The sequence below is a fragment of the Chiloscyllium plagiosum genome, unplaced genomic scaffold (assembly GCF_037043375.1).
Source record: "Chiloscyllium plagiosum isolate Xiang-an unplaced genomic scaffold, Cpla_swu_hap1 HiC_scaffold_34, whole genome shotgun sequence".
Classification (NCBI taxonomy): Eukaryota; Metazoa; Chordata; class Chondrichthyes; order Orectolobiformes; family Hemiscylliidae; genus Chiloscyllium; species Chiloscyllium plagiosum.
In genome coordinates, this window is record NW_028270172.1 from 29,005,080 (window position 1) to 29,023,256 (window position 18,177).

At 41.2% G+C, this 18,177-nt stretch overlaps 1 protein-coding gene across 5 annotated transcripts in view; it reads left to right on the forward strand.

Moving 5' to 3' along the window:
- LOC122564415 (genetic suppressor element 1-like) overlaps positions 1–18,177 on the forward strand; it is a 374,593-nt gene that overhangs the window by 238,628 nt on the left and 117,788 nt on the right. For all 5 annotated transcript variants that reach the window (XM_043719243.2, XM_043719246.2, XM_043719245.2 and 2 more), the window contains one exon: positions 14,387–14,550. In XM_043719243.2, coding sequence (XP_043575178.2) covers positions 14,387–14,550 — 164 coding nt within the window. The remainder of the gene's footprint in view (positions 1–14,386; positions 14,551–18,177) is intronic.

The window sequence follows — 18,177 nt, forward strand, 5'->3', positions numbered from 1 at the left end:
ACCCATTTCTTTTTCGGCAGTTACTTTTGTTCACCTATTTTGTTGATTAAGTCCCAGAAACCATAAATGTCACATTTGTCCAAAGGTGCTTCATCCACAAAGTCTGTTCGTTCTCTCATCCACTGGTTTCTCTAATCTTGTAAATATCCCTGGGGGCTCTTCAACTGCATTCCATTACTACTTTGCCTTCCTGAATTGTTTGTTCTCCTTACTATTCAAAATGTCTTGAAGATCTCAATGAATCTCATGCTGCCATCTCATTCATCTGAATGTGTTTTCCCTTACATGTGGACTGTAAGGCTGCAGAAAATAGGTGTACGGTAAACACAATCTTACCTCCTATTGTCTCCAGAGTGCTACATTCCTCCATTTGCTATGTAGAGAGACTGCATTCTGTTAATTAAATCCAATCCCTTTTCTCTTGATGATGCATCTGACTATGAAGGGGAAGCTCTGAATATACATTTCGTTCATTTTGCAATTTGTCTGTGGTTACCCTGTAATTTTACTTTGGGTAAAAGGTAAAAAGAAAAATGGCATTTCTGCTTACTTTCTTATCACTGCTGGACATATATTATTTATCATTCAACTGGATTCATTGCCAAAACATTAGTTAAACAGGCTTTTCAAATTTGAATTTTCAAAGGGTCTTTGATATGATAACAGACTGAGGATTCATGATAAACATTAGCATGTTTAGATTCGGGGCAAATGGATAGCAAATTGGCTAAAGAGTATATAGAAAGCAATAGAGTGTTCTTGTGATGTAGTGATAGTGTCCCTGCTTCTGAGCCAAAAGGCCCAGGTTCAAGTTCCACCTGCTTCTGTAGTGTATCATAACATTTTTGAACAGGTGAATTAAACATTTCTATACCTAAAGCAGTGAGTAGAGTTAGAATAGCCATTTCAGATGGAGGAAGAGATGAAGTGGTTTTCCATGTAATAATGCTGGGACCATTGTTATTCAAAAGTTTCAGTAATGATCTGGCCTTTGCAACAAGTATCTTAATGTCAGAATTTGTATATAACTCTCGGTGGTATAGCTAAAACTGAGGAAGAAAGCTTCATAATGGAAGACATTAAAGGACTTGCAAATTACAGTTGAGTTGGTAAATTAACTTTAACAGAGATAAATGTGGGGAGATCTTCTGACATAGGTAAGTCATGCATCTGCCTTTACTCTCTGGGTTCACATTCCACCACAGGTTAATTGTCAAGGATGATGTGACCACAAAGATGATGTATCAACCTGTGAATCCTTACAACAAAGATACCAGTGTTAGGTAGTAAGAGTGAATGAGATTCCTCATTAGCCATGTGATGGAAAGACTTTGAACTCTACCATTGTTAATCATAGCTCCAGCTCACATAAGTTGTTATTGAAACTCAACTCCATCTGAGGAGAAAGTGAGGTCTGCAGATGCTGGAGATCAGAGCTGAAAATGTGTTGCTGGAAAAGCGCAGCAGGTCAGGCATATGCCCGAAACGTCGATTCTCCTGTTCCCTGGATGCTGCCTGACCTTCTGCGCTTTTCCAGCAACACATTTTCAGCTCAACTCCATCTGAGGCTATTTGGCTGGATGGTTAGTGTGGATTAGATTGGTGCCAACAGATTGTGACTTGATCCCCGTTTGGCTGAGGTAGATTACCTGGCCCATTGTAGAGATGATTATGCCATGGATCAGACCTGCTTTAGGGCAGAGAACTCGAGGAAGATGATGGTAACAATGCTAATGCAGCCGGCTGTGAGAAGGAAGAGGCTGAATTTTACTTGAACAATTACTTGTTACCTCCTTGTGATGAAAAGACCATCAGCAGTGCGCTGACCAGAAATCCAATTGCTGCAGAGCTTTAACAAGTTGGGGCTGGTCTCAATTCATTAAGGTTACCTCATCTTCCCCTCAATACCAGGAAGTCCCATCCTCCAACTACGCCAACAGAGGACCATGTAAAGGGAGTAGCTAAGGATAGAGATGAACAATCATTTAAACCATTATCACAGGTCATCAAGGCAATTAAAACTGCTAACAAACCATAGTGATTCTGAGGGTATAGAATTCAAAGGTAGTTAAAATTGGATTAAAACCTTATAAAGCCCCGCTCATGTGACACTGGTCTGCAGTCGATTATAAGGGCACACAAGTGCAAAAACAGTTTTACAAAGATGGCGCAGGCACTGAAGATTACAACTGTTGCAAAAGATTGAACAGGTTTGGTTTTGTTTCTTTACAAAAAGAGAAGGATTAGAAGAGATTTGTTGGATATGTATAAAGTAACAGTAGATGTGGAGATAATGGCCATGAAATTGGATTCTGTTGTGCCACTGATGCTGGAGTTACAGAAGCCTTGCTCTCAAAAAATTGGCATTCCGACTGCTTCCTAACAAGGCGTTAATAAAGAAGTGCTGTGCATACACTCAACATGCAGAGTGGGCAGATCATGATCATTAAATGTCCTCGAATGCAGATTTTGCACACCATCTGTCATTTTAGACCATGTAGTCCATGTAATGGACTTTCTTAATCCCTCCCAGCTAATATGAAAACAGGAGACCCTGTGCCCTGGTAACTATTCAATTTCCAACCAAGGTGTTTTTGACAAACTTTTATTGTAAAGAATTAGTGGAAATATACGGCTGAATTTTACATTTTCTTGATAACTGTCAGTTTCTTCCAGAATGTACAGAGGGTGTTTTTTCATGAGGCCTTCCAAGATTTCTTGCCATAACCGAACTCGTCTCATTAATTGCACACCTATGTCTTATAGAGGCTCTAAGGCACCCTCTCTCCTGATTCTAGTCCCATCCTATCATCCTCTGTTTCTACAAGTGCTTGCATCTCACCTGGATATCCTCCAATAGTTTGGCATCACCAGCACCTATGCCATCTTCAGAAGGTTACTGTCCATCTGAACAAGTGTTAGTAATTTGGTGTTGGCCATCCCTGGCAATGCAATGGCATTGCAGCCACACTTCACAGGGGAACTTCATACCTAGGCAAACAATTGGACAATTCCAAACATGAAAGAAAGCACTGGTAAAAATGAATAGAGACTGTAGTTCATCTCCGAAATGCAGATCAAATGCTCTTGTAATAGGCAATGACTGTTTTATAGTTCACAATTATTTGCTGCACTCAGCTCTCACCTACTGGAACGCGGTAGCAATTGGTCTAGTCTGGTCTGTAGACCCAATGCAGCTGAGCTCTGACATGAATAAGGAGAGCTCCTTCCTTTCCACTGTCTTTACCCTCCTCCCCTGCTCCTGTTCCATGGGTTTCTCAGTGTCCAGCACATCAGCTTGTGGCTTGCTCCACTTGTACAGAGTACAGCACACCAGGATGATGAAGCACACTCTGTTCAGATCATACAGATGGTGACCCCCCCCCCCCCCCACACCAAAATTGGTCTATATTCTGCACCACCGTGGTCTTGGTTGAGCAATACGCAGAATCATATCTGCATTCTGCCTCATTCAGGCAATTGTGCAATGGTGTCTTGAACCATGGTCACAGTGAATAGCCGGTACCCCAGTATCCATTGCATGAGAGTGCTCCAGAATACAGGAATTAGTGGCAGCTGCCAGAGCAGTGGGCAAATAACCCCAAGAAGTGGTAAAGGTGATCAGAGATCACCTGGACATTAACTGAGTGGAACCCTTTGATTGAATTCTGTGACGTTATGATACAACTCTCTTAGTGTGATGTGTGTACAGTCAATGACATATACTCTTAGAGAAGGCCGTCTATGTTTCCAAACCCGACTGCCTGGGCTGCAGCAGTGATATTATCATGGAGGCACAGGCGAGCCAGTGTGATGTTGCACAGATAACATCAATCACTGCCATGATGTGCCAGTCGGTGCACAACTGAGACAGTCGACACACAAGTCACCTGAAACTTCATGGAAGGAGCCAATTACACAGAAGATCAAAGTGGTTATCACCTTCAAAGCCACTGGGAGAGTATGGCCTCCCATTCTGGAAGTTTTTAGGTCACACTCCAGCATCTGACATAGGTGTCTGGAAATATAGAGCCTGTGTCAACATTATGACTGACAGACCAACACATTTAAAGGGGGTGCCTGCTGCACTCCGATCTACTTCTCATCCGAGACCCACATCAGTCATGAAATTTATTGCAGCATTCAGTCAAGTCTGTTGTAATACCTACATTCCAGACGGTGATATGATCATGTCTACCTCCCACAGTAGCTTTGCAAGCATTGGAAGTTATAGGTTTGATATTTGCCAGGATTTGCCTCTTTTTAAGTCATTGCCATTAACTTACACATCATTGAGATAAAAATGTGTTGCTGGAAAAGCGCAGCAGGTCAGGCAGCATCCAAGGAGCAGGAGAATCGACGTTTCGGGCATGAGCCCTTCTTCAGGAATGAGGAAAGTGTGCCAAGCAGGCTAAGATAAAAGGTATCCCTCACCTTAACCTCCTTCCAACTATCGCATTTCCAACGCCCCTCCCCCACGTTCCTCCTCCCTACCTTTTACCTTAGCATGCTTGGCACACTTTCCTCATTCCTGAAGAAGGGCTCATGCCCGAAACGTCGATTCTCCTGCTCAATTGGTGCTGCCTAACCTGCTGCGCTTTTCCAGCAACACATTTTCAGCTCTGATCTCCAGCATCTGCAGTGCTCACTTTCTCCTACATCATTGAGATCCCCCTGATCAATTTGCAAGCACCAATAGCTTGGTGCAAATCGTCCTTGACCAGTATTTGATGTCTAAGCATGTTCATTCTGCACATATATGTGATGAAATGATTGCAGAGTTAATGGAGCTGGAGTTTACAAGCGCATGCTTCATGTATTTGCCACCTCAACGCCGGAGCATTGTGCATCATGCTATCGGCTATCAAACTGACTCCACCCACCCTGGGTGCTGTTCATTTCCACGTTGCAGTTAGTGTCTAGAGAACAGAAAATGATGTCAGGACACATAGCTCATAGTGGACACTCAGCACCAGGCTCCACCTGGGACCCCCCTCACCTTTCTAAGACCCTCCATGGTCTCTGCTACATTCCATTATCCCAACAGCTAATTTCATCCCATTCGCTCCTCCCACCATATGGAGCCCACCACATAGAGCTTTTCCTAACGCCTTCCTCCTTACCCCTGAGTCCCCACATTACACTGATTACTGATGCCTACCCATAGTCCTCTCCACACCCCGTGGAAATGTGCAGTCAGCAGCAACATGTCTTTGTTGAACTGCATGATCAATTAATTCGGATGAGAAGATAACATCATGTTTCTCTTTATGTAGCAGCACTGGATATTAAAATAATCATGTATCATACTCCCAGTGTGTGAAAATGGAGCTTTTTTTCTTATAGTTCTACTTATTTCAGTGTCCAAAACTGGATAGTCACTAATCAGTCCAGGGAGACATACGTTTCCTCAGACAGTGATTAGGATGTGGAAGTGGTTGAGACAAATAGCTTGGATGCTTCCAAAAGTAATTTAAATGGGTACATGAGACAAAAGGGAGTAGAAAGATCATTGGAGAGGTTGAAATGAAGTAGATTGAATGAGAGGAAGTGATCCTGGAATATAAACACCACTGCAAACTGCTTGAGCCAAAGGAACTGTTTTTGTGCTTTATGTTGCATTTAATTCTGTATATTTCTATATATAGTACTTTACACCCAACCAAACAGAATCTCCTAAGTGATAAGAAATTAAATGTAACTTTGTAGCTCCAATTGAATTTGATTTCTTCTTGTATAAATAAAGAGCTAAATATCCCTGTCTTTGACATAGGCCAACAAAGTTCTTTAACAAAGAACAATATATGCCGGGAATTAAGCCAACACCTCGTTACGATAATTGGACAGTGGCCAATATGAAAAGAAACTCATTCAGTCTAACCATAGTCAGGCCAGCAAATTAAAGCAATAACAACAGCAAATGAAGGTCTAGTCCTGGGACACGAAATACTGACAATGGAATGTATTTTTAACAACAGAAATTCAGGGTTAATTAGGATCAAAGGTCTTACTTCCTGAGTTCAAAGTTTCCTTTCTTAAGTCTTTTGAGGGTTTGGGACCCCAGCGATATGAAAGGACATGGAAACCCATGTTGGAGGGACCCAAAGGTGAGCCACACACAAATGCCAAAGTTCCAAAAAGAAATCAGTCCAATAAAGTCACACCCACTCTTAATCTGCTAAAAATGTGCAATGTTTTTGATGTTACAAAAAGTGAAGTAAGCCAGTTAACTGAGTTGGCTGGACAGCTACTTTTCAATTCCAAGTGACACCAACACCATCCTGAGTTAAGCTCAGGGTACCTTATAAATCCCACCCCTTCTCAACCTCTTCTCTGGCCTGAGGCATGGTGACCCTCAGGTTAAACTGCCATCAGTTGCCTCTCTGTAATGAGCGAATGGTCCTCTGAGACTGGCGACTTTACACAAAAGCCCTGGAGACATTGATGTTGAAGAAACATTTGGTCCACTATATTGTCAATAACATCCCAAAGTTAAAGAAGATATAAATAGGACTCACTGCATTCAGGTTAAAAAAAAGCTATCTCCCCTGTTAAACAAAAAACACTAATTTGAGCAAATGATAAGTGAAGATATCCATGTCAGGAATGTGACTTTACCAGTTAGCATTTTTCTCCTGAGACGGTTTGTCTCCTGGGCCAGATAGTAAGATTTCCAAAAATGTCTGGCATATTGATCCAAAGTCTGTATATTTTAGAAAATTGCAGGTATCTGTATAGATTATGCAAGACTTTATTTATACCCCTGATGAAGAAACTTGTGGATTTAGAATAAGTTTCTGAAACATGAGCACAAAATCCAGTCTGGATATTTCAGCGCAGTACTGAGGGAGAGCTGTACTGCAAAAGATCCCAACATTTGAATCCATTATTAAAATAGGGTCCCTCCTTCCTTCTCAGATAAATGTAAAAGATCCCACATTTCAAAGATGAGGAGGGTCTTGCGGTGTTGTCCTTGACATCTTAGTCAATATTAATACCTCAACAATCATCAAAACAGATCATCTGCTCACTTCTGCCACTTTTTTTGTGGGACCAAGATGTGGTCAAATTCGTTACTGCAGTTCAAAAATTATAACAGTGACTGTGATTGTAAAACACTTTAGTCACTCTAAAAGGCTGTATTTGAAAGCAGTTTCATTTCTCTTTCTTTCTTACTCTAGCTATTCTGTTATTAGCAAGAGCGATTATCCCAAACCTTTGGGGCACCTCATGCCATTCCAAGCTTCATAGTATGAGTATACAAGTAAACCCCCATGTAATGTAAGCTAAGTTGAAACGCATCGGCACTACTTTGGCATTCTTTATCAGAGAGCGCCCTCTTTGCAAGTCTGTTGCGCAGCATCACTCCAACTTTAACAATAATTAAAGAGGAATTTTATCACTTGGCTGCATTCGAGTCGTAGAATCCCTACAGTGCAGATAGAGGCCATTTGGTCCATTGGGTTTGCACAACCCTCCAAAGAGCATCCCCTTTACCCCACATTTATCATAGTTAATCTACCTAATGTCACCTGCACACTATGCCTAAAGGTAGGCATCCCATTTCTTTCATCATTGCATGCAGCTTCATAATTAAATACTTCTTTAACCTTGGCAAATGTCGGTGTGTTGAGAATCATTTTAATGTTTTTAAAATGTTTTCCAAACTTCTGTGTTTCCACCTCACTGTCCAACCTCTCACTCCCTCAAAATAAGCCAAAGCATAACTTTCCCTTTCTACCAATGATGTCATCTCTCGATCCACTTGACTGTACACCTTGAAAGTTGGAAGCAATTACATAAATGAGCACATGAGAACCGTGGTGTTCTTGACTCAAACCTGTTTTTTACACTTAATACCCCAAAGCATTGAGGGGAAATATTTAATCAATTATTCAGTATCTTTGTAAATGTATAAATGTTTGCAAGTTGGAATTCTTAATTATAGCTATGAAAAGAAAATGTTTTGTTACAATGTGGCAACACAGACTGTTTATATCTAAAGTCCTCATGACCTGGCACCATCAAATCAAAAATAATAATATGATGAATTATGTTACTCTGTTGACAAACTAAATGTACCATGAAAAAGTTCAACACCCGTTATCATTGATACTTGTACTTAACAAGGAAATTCTTATATTATAGTATTTAATTGATGACGGTAAATTGAGCCAGTATTCTTCATTAATCACTATCTATGTAGAATCCCACCCATTAGCCTTTGAAATCTAGCCATCTCACAGGAGGGAGGACATGTGTCCTGGTTCTTGTCATTTAGTGTAATAACCTGGCAACATACTTCACATTTGTTGAGGTCCGTATAAATTGTTGTTGGCCGCACACCAGTTTTCTGCACACCAGTGCTGATTGTAGCATTGTGTAATCTTAAGAAAATTATTTGTGGATGTGTGTATTACCACCTGGTCCGCATTGTCACGTATCCTACCTGCTCTGATCAAGGTGGTGATGAGCTGCTTTCTTCAATCCGTGCAATCTTTGGGGTTTAGTCACACCCACAGTGCTGTTAGAAAGGGAGTTCCCAGATTTTGTCCTAGTAACAGTGAAGAACTGGTAATATCGTTCCAAGTCAGAATGGTGAAGAGGAAATTTGCAGGTGATCATATTCCCATGCATCTGCTGGCTGAGTGATCCTTCTAGGTAGTTTAGAGAGTACCATTGGTGAGTTACTCCAGTGCATCTTATATATGACACATATTGCTGCCACTGTGCATTGGTGATGAAAAGAGTCCAAGGTGGCTTTGCTGTATGGGGTGGCAAATAAGTAAGCTGCTTTATCCTGATTGGTGTCAAGTGACAAGTATCCCATTACATTCTTGGCTTGTGCCTTTGAAATGACAGCCAGGGATTGGGAAGGCATGAGGTGAGTTACTCACCATGGAATGTCTAGCCTTTGACCTGGACTCAGAGTTATATTATTTGTATGGTTGACCCGGTTCGGTTTCTGGTCGATGGTATTATCAATGATCCCAATTGATGTTACCACTGGAAAAGTCAGATCCCAGAATGAAGTACAGCTAGATAGATCGTAGTTTTGCTTTTATTGCTTAAATGTGGTGATCTTTCATTGAAATCCAAACATACAAATTCATAGATTTACATTAACAGTAGAACAATTATATGAAAAATACCATTCTATCTAAATATAACACTGATCTAAAGGTTTCAACATGCATGACAAAATAAGTTCCTGTCTACTCCCAAATACCTATACTTTATAGTTTGGCAAAAAAAAGAGAAATTTTTCTTCCCTGTCCAACACCTTCCACCCCAACCTCAAATTCACCTGGACAGTCTCGGACTCCTCCCTCCCCTTCCTAGACCTTTCTGTTTCTATCTCAGGCGACCGAATCAACACGGACATCTACTACAAACCAACCGACTCCCACAGCTACCTGGACTACACCTCCTCCCATCCTGCCCCCTGTAAAAACGCCATCCCATTCTCCCAATTCCTTCGTCTCCGCCGCATCTGCTCCCAGGAGGACCAGTTCAAAATACGTACAACACAGATGGCCTCCTTCTTCAAGGACCGCAATTTCCCCCCCGACGTGGTCAACGGTGTCCTCCACCGCATCTCCTCCACTTCCCGCTCCTCCGCCCTTGAGCCCCGCCCCTCCAACCGCCACCAGGACAGAACCCCACTGGTCCTCACCTACCACCCCACCAATCTCCATGTACAGCGCATCATTCGCCGTCACTTCCGCCACCTCCAAACAGACCCCAGCACCAAGGATATATTTCCCTCCCCTCCCCTATCAGCTTTCCGTAGAGACCACTCCCTCCGCGACTCCCTTGTCAGATCCACACCCCCCACCGACCCAACCTCCACTCCCGGCACCTTCCCTTGCAACCGCAGGAGGTGCAACACTTGCGCCCACACCTCCCCCCTCACTTCTCTCCAAGGCCCCAAAGGAAACTTCCATATCCGCCACAGATTCACCTGCACCTCCACCCACATCATCTACTGCATCCGCTGCAGCCGGTGTGGCCTCCTCTATATTGGGGAGACAGGCCGCCTACTTGCGGAGCGATTCAGAGAGCACCTCTGGGCCACCCGGACGAACCAACCCAACCAACCTGTAGCACAGCATTTCAACTCCCCCTCCCACTCCACCGAGGATATGCAGGTCATTGGACTCATCCACCGCCAAACCACAACAACCCGACGGTCGGAGGAGGAGCGTCTTATCTTCCGACTGGGAACCCTCCAACCGCAGGGGATGAACTTGGACTTCACCAGTTTCTTCATCCCCCCTCCCCCCACCTTGTCTCAGCCGGATCCCTCCAGCCCGGCACCGCCTTCCTGACCTGCAGTCTTCTTCTTGACCTCTCCGCCTCCATCCTACTCCGACCTATCACCCTCACCTTGACCTCTTTCCACCAATCACATTTCCAACGCCCCTCCTCCAAGTCCCTCCTCCCTACCTTTTATCTTCTCCTGCTGAACACTCTCTGCTCATTCCTGAAGAAGGGCCTGTGCCCGAAACGTCGAATCTCCTGTTCCCTGGATGCTGCCTGACCTGCTGTGCTGTTCCAGCAATAAAGTTTCAACAATCCATAGGTTTGCCTTAACAGTATTTTTTATATTTTCAGGTCCTGTTGTGAGCTGTGAAATCTTTTTCTTGAATTATCACACAACTGACATCTTAGATTTTCTCAACTTGAAAACTAAAGATTCCAGGTCTGGAAATTTTCATGAATTGAACCATTGCACTGAGGCAACTTATTCCCTAACTACTCTGAACAAACCCATTTTCCTAGGAGAAACTGTTCTTGCAACTGATATTAATCAGATCTCCTTCAAACTGAAGGTTTTAACTAAACTGGAACAAACTTGATCATCCTAGCTTCTGCTAATCATTTTTTTTTCCTGTCATAAAACCACACTGTATAAACTTCTCTTAAACATCCCAGGAAGCTTTCAGCAAATTGGTTTAAAAAATCCTGGTTCCGATTAGACTGATATAGTTAATTATGAAACACTTTCACAAAAAAAAGACAAATGTAAATATGTTGAAAATCCAAACTGTTTAAAAAAATTGTATCATTAAAACTAAATCAAACACTCCATCACAATTAAGTACTAAGGGGAATTGGTTAGATTTTGCCTTGTTAGAGATAGTCATTGCTTGTATGGTGATAATGTTACTTATCTTTTATCAGCCCAAGTGCGAATATTGTTCCAGTTTTACTGCATTTGGACAAAGACTGCTTCTGCATCTGAAGAGTCATAAGCGGTGCTGATTGTACCATTGTGTAATTTTTAAAAAAAATTGTTCATGGATGTGCATGTCGCTGCCTGGTCAGCACTGACAGTGGTGCATTCATGAGCAAACATTCCCACTTTAGGCTTTAAGAAGGAAGAACGGGCCTGATGAAGCACCTGGAGTTGATTGGGCCGAGATCACTATCCTGAGGAACTCCAATGGTAATGTCCTTGGATTGAGATGATTGGTCTCTTTTGTGCTAAGTATGGCTCCAGGCATGAGACAGCTATCCCCTGATTCCCATTGACTTCAGTTTTGCTAGACTTTTGTGGCTATAAGCAGTTTTGCACAGGCTTCTTGATGCCAACGACAGTCACTCTCACCTCACCTCTAGTCTTTTTTTTAAATTCATGTTTGGACTAAGGTGGTAATGAGGTCAGGAGCAGATTAGCCCTGGAAGAAGAACCTAAAGTGAACACAGGTTATTCCTTTGCAAGTGCAGTTTGGTAGCACTGTCGATAACTCCTCCATTACTTTGCTGATGATCAAGAGTAGACTAATGGCCAGGATGGATTGGTCTTGCATTTTATTGTGCACAAGACATATCTGGGTAATTTTCTACATTGTTCATTCACTCAGCACTTCCTGCTGAAGTTGGATGCAAATACTTCAACCTTGTTTTCTGCACTTATGTGCTAGGCTTTCCCATTGTTGAGGATGAGAAAATTTGTGGAGCTTCCTCCTCCAGTGTATTACTTAATTGTCCTCCATTACTCATGACTGTATGTGGCAGGACTACAGAGTTTAGATCTGATCTGTTGGTTGTGGGATCACTGTTTGCATTGCAAGTAGTCCTGCATTGTAGCTTCACCAGGATGTCACTATGTGTTTTGATATGTCTAACGCAGACCCTGACATGTCCGCCTGCACTCTGCATTGAGTAGGATTGATCTCCATGCTGGAGTTGGAGATATGTCGGGTAACTAGGTTACAGGTTATTTTAAATCTAATTCTGCTGCTGCTGTTGGCCTGCAGTACATCATGAGTGCTTGCTCTTGAGTTGCTAGATGTGTTCAAACGTTTCACAATTGGCACAGTGGTAGTGCCATACAACATGATGGAGAGTATCTGCAATGTGAAGACAGGACTGTATTTTCACACTAAATGTTCCATAGTCACTCCTACCGATACCATCATGGACTGATATATCTGATAGTTCAGTTGGTGAAGATGTAGTCAAGTAGATTTTCTCCTCATCAACTACCGCAAGGCCAGTCTGTCAACCATGTCCTTTGGTGCTTGGCCAGTGGTGGTGATACCAAGCCAGTTTTGGAGGTGGACATTGTAGTTATCTACCCAACATATATTCTATGCCCTTGCCACCCTCAATGCTTCTGAGCCATTCCACATGCAGGATGTCACAAGGAATTAAGGGCTACGGGGAGAATGCGGGTGAGTGGAGTTGAAATGCCCATCAGCCATGATTGAATGGCGGAGTGGACTCGATGGGCCAAATGGCCTTACTTCCGCTCCTATGTCTTATGGTCTTATAGGAGTAGTGATTTATGCACTTTGCAGGATTATCAGGGCTGAGTGTTCTATTGTCATTTCCAATGCCAAGATCGACATTGGGTCATCTTTCTTTAGACTTTGTAGTGGTTTGATACAACTGAATGGCTTGTTGGGCCATTTCAGAGGACATTGTGAATACTGATGTTTTCCCTTTGTGACTACGGTTATTACAACAGCTTTGAGCTTCGGATATTTTTTATTGAGTTGAATCACCTTCCATGGTGGCATTTGAGCCCGTGTCCCCGGGATCCAGGTTACTCATTTAGTGACATTACCGTTGCATCAGTGCTTCCACCTGAATGGAAAGGAAGAATGTATAGGGCTATGGGCCGAAATCGAGGCAGTGGCATGTAGTCAATTGCCTGACACAGATCCACCAGGCCAAATGGCCTCCCTCTGTGCTTAAAAAGTTCTATAATCCTGTGACAAGTCCACAAAACTCCTGTAAACAGCAGTCAATGAGGTGAAGAATAAGTGCCGTTCCTCACTGCTGACTGAAAAGTAAGGCAATTACTCGTTGCTGCTTCCTCACAATGGGTACCTTACTGTTAAAATTATGTTGCGGTTTTATAAATGTGATAAGACCCCATTCACATAAATGTATGAAGCTCCCACCCGAATGATCAATAATACCAGTGGTGTTAAAATAGCTACTTTGTGGGAATTACATGGTAAGTATGCAGATTCCCATTTAAGTCCCATTCTGCCTGGTTTCTCTTGGACAGAATGAGTTATAATTCCTCCTTCTACCTCTTTGTATCGTCACTTCATCTTTTTTATTCATTTTTTTAATGTGAGGTGGGTCAGTGCATACTTTCCACTGGGATCAGTGGCACTGAACATCTGCTAAGGTTGAGCATTGATTTAATTTATGGTATTCATATCCCTGTGCATTTTTAGTACTGAGTGGGCAGTACAAGTTTTGTAGAATTTAATTGGTATAATTTCATAACTTGCTTTCCATAAAAATCAGGTGCCGTGATACGATGACTAGTCTGAAGAAATTGTGGATTCACTGTTCTCGTAGTGGAAAAGACAAAGGTGGTGATAGAATATAATTTATTGTTTCTTCTTCGATTCAGCCATCTCCTTCAAAATCCCTGAGTGCAAATAGTGCCTGAGTAAAATGCATTTACAGCATTTTTATGTGAAACTGTCTTTGTGATTTTAAATGTGGCACTAAACTGGATTTATGGCACTACACACTGTGAAAATGTGCATGGCATTAATCTGCTTTTGTCGCACTGAGTGCACAACTGAACTGAATTTGTGGCACTCTTTTTGGTACTAATGCAGTTCTCCTCTGTTGCAAATTACACAAAATTAGCTCCCTGGAGTGAGAAAGCAACACAGATCTAAACAGACAGAGGCCAGCTGCAGAAGAGCTGCTAACAGAGATAAAGATTAATTAAGAAAGCAGCGGTATGCAAATATGCAAATTGGTATTTCTCCATTACCTCTCCAATCAAATTATTATCGTTTAACTGCATATAAAATTACACATTCTTCCTATCTGATGTTAAGAGCAGATGTTGAAGTTAAGGTTTTTGATATTTAACAATAATTATACTCTCTCTCTTTAGTCCTCAGACAGCACCCTGAGATCCAGAAATCACGAGCACCCACTTTCTACAGAATCTTTGCTGAAAAAGGACAATGTGTCAGTGTCCACACACCTCGCTTCCTCGCACCCAGCTTTCTATCTATCTGGTCACTCCATCCAAGGGTCACCATATTCAACAATTAAGTAAGTCTTTATAGATCCTAATTATTCTGGGCATGAAAACAGTGATATTATCTTTAATAGCCACTGTATCAGAAAGTTGAAATTTTTCCTTTACTGTTTTTCATGAAGTTCTCATGATAGCACATATAGAAATCCTGTACAACACATTAACCTGTTAGCTAGTGTACATTGAAATATTGAAGGGGATGAGGGAAGGAGGAGAGATGGGCAGCACAGTAGCTCAGTAGTTAGCACTGCTGCCTTGCAGTGCCAGGGACCTGGATTCAATACCACCCTTGGGTGACTGTCTGTGTGAAATTTGCACATTCTCCCCATCCACATGGGTTATCCCCGAGTGCTCTGGTTTCCTTGCACAATCCAAAGATGTGCAGGTTTGGTGGATTGGCCATGCTAAATTGCCCACAGTGTTCAGGGATGTGCAAGCTCGGTGGCTTAGCCATGGGAAATGCACAGTTAGAGGAATAGGGTGGGTCTGGGTGGTATGCTGTTTGGAGGGTTGGTGTGAACTCAGTGTCCCGAATGGCTTGCATCTACACTGTTGGGATTCTGTGATGACTCGGGATGTCACTACCTCAAGCCTTAAAGGGTCTGCATTCTATTAAGCTTAATCAATCAATTCTTTTACCCCAACTAAGTTTCTCTCCAATTTGATTGAATTTTATGTTACATGATATGCTGTCTGTGGTTTTGTTGCTATATGGAAAATTTACACCATGCTACATTTAGTAATAATCTCTGATTTATTAGATTGAAAGGTTGTGTACTGTAATGAGTGACTAAAGCATACCTAATATTGGGAATAAAAACATTTACATCTTAAACTCTATCATCTTCTACTCCCTACATCTGTCATATCTTGTATTATTTCAATCATCCTTGCTTACTTTCTGATACTCTATGTCCCTCAGCTTTTACATGATTACATAAGATATATGACACTTATCCCAACAAACCCATGTTAGGCTCCTCCTATCTTTTGCTAACTAATTCTATTCTTGGTAACCTTCAATTCCCTTCTCCCTCATATGTTTTTAAGTTTCCTATTAAATGCTATTTGCTTCGACCACTACATTTAATAATGAGTCTCACAGTCTCATCACTTCATATTGTCTCTCCTTTGTTCTCATTCTTGGGTCAGAGGACAAAAAATGAGAGAAAAGAACATCCAAATCATTGTATTCCAGTGATTTGGCAAGCTGATTTGTCCAAACTGAGCCCAGTTTGTATTAATTCAAATGCACTGAATTTCCTCATCTCAACAAACAAAATCCATGATGCAAGGCAAAATTATGATACATCATGCTGCTTTCTCACTTTGATCTTCAGCCTTACAATATGTTTCAATATCAAGATGCATGATGTGACTCAATGAGTTCCAGTTAGAATTCCTCTGTGCATTAGTGCTGGGTGCAGTAGTTTTCTGCACTGGCAGTAACAGAGTATTGCTGAGTGCTGTCCATATTCCATAAGTTCTATCTGGAAATGAACCAGTTTGTTATTTGTGCTTGCACTTACCCACTGTTTGTTAGATACCTGTTGAGCTGTGGTTAACAGAGAGTATACAAATTTACTTGTTTGTGTTCAAGTGTGCATGAGGTGTCAATATCTGCACTAAAAGTGATTTGAAGGCAGGGCAAAGAAATAACTGAATGTAAAGTTCAAAGAATCAAATTTTATTCAAAGTGTAAATTCAAATGCCCGTGATGGATCAGCGAGGAAGAAGTCTGGGGAAGAGACAGAGGATGGAAAATAATCTTCTCATATTGCATGTTTCATTATGCCATTGGTTCACTGCTTTATCACTGAATCATAGTGCTATGTCCCTTTATGATACTATAGCTGACTGCGCCTCATTCATTTCTTTTGAGCTTCTGTTGTCAGACAGCTGGTCATTGAATTCCAAAGGGGTAGCTTTAATTCAACTACTGGCAGGGATGGAAGTTGTGCAAAAAAGATTTTAAATGCAAGCAAATTCATTTATGAACAAAACCCAAGAGCTGCACAGTCTCAATAGCAATACTCCTTGTATGGGCACAATACTATTGGCGTAGAAATTGCCTAAATATTCCCCTTCATTTTTGTAATCTTCTCATCAAATAAGCCAAAACATTTCGCAAGTGTGGTTCTCTGCCAAAGAAAGACAAAGTCCAATGTTAAATTGGACTGCTTTGAGAATTCGTTGACAATAACTAATGTGTTTGGTTTTCTTTTTGTTTTGTCATAGCATTGGCATTGTGCAATAGCTTGACACAAATGAGAATTAGGGCATTGCAGATACCTCCATGACCTCTGCTGTAAGATGTATGATCAGCAACTGATTGTATAATGATTTGAAATCTGAGGTGCTCCCCAGTCCCTACCAAACCTACCTTTTACCTGGACACCTACCCACTCCATCCAGCATCCCAGTTAAGATCTGAATTTTATCAGGTTATACGTAATGATCATTTTCACAAATGAATTGGTCCTTAAAAAATAGTCTTGAAACATAGTCAAGTTATGTTCAAGAGGTTTGGAAAGTCGATGGTTCACCGATATGTATGTTACTAATCAGTCGGTGTGTACCACTAATTAACTGAGCAGTTAGTGTGTATAACTACTGACTGGTCAGTGTATACTACAATTGCAACACCAACCTCTTTTAAAACACTTTAAAGATCAATTTTGATCTTCAATATTGCCAGTTCACAGTCTAGTTTGCCAGAAGCACACATGGGAAATAAAGATGTACTCCCCTTGACATTCTAACCATTAAATTTGGAACCACATACCAGTCAAAATAGGAACACTGCACCAAAGAAATCTTCCTAACAGTTACTTATTCTTTTAATAATGATCGCATTAAAATATCAATGTGAAATTGCCACTCTGTGAACTTTATAAACAGCTTTGTGGTTTTTCAGGCTGAGTTTCAAACTTATAATTCTTATTTTAAAATGTCGCCCATTTTTTTGTTTTTCTGCTAATTGTCAATTATTATTTTTACGTACCTGGATAATTTTCTGACTTTGCAGTACTGGTGGGAAATCCCACACACCAGGAGCAAATATTGAAATTTGCAGGACATACTGCTGTTGACTTTCAAACCAATAATCATGGTGTGAATGGTCGAGAAATCATGGCCAGAATTTATAATGTATATTCCCAACTGGAATTCTTTTCCTGTAGCTTGGTTATGTAAATTGACTTCCTGAATGCCATGTCGCAGAACAAAAAGGCACAGCCATAAGATCCTGGACTTAATTGAAGTTTGAAAACATATACCAACAAATTCAAGATCAGCTTCTTTCCCACTGTTATCAGCTTTATGAGCAAATCTCTCGTATATTAGAGTTAATACCTTCTCTGTAGCTATAACACTATATTCTGCATTCTGTTCTTCTCCCTGAAGTACTTATGTAAGATATGATTTTTCTGGTTAGCACACAAAACAAGAATTTTCACTGTATCTTGGTACATGACAATAGTAAATCAAATCAAAATAGGATTCTAAAATCAAAATATATTACACCTACTGTTTGTTTCTTATCTACTTTGTTAGTTACATGCTTAAAAATTCTAATCCGTTTGTCAAATACACCCTCCTTTCAAAAAATCGTGTTGTTACTGTTGTGTTAAACTATAATT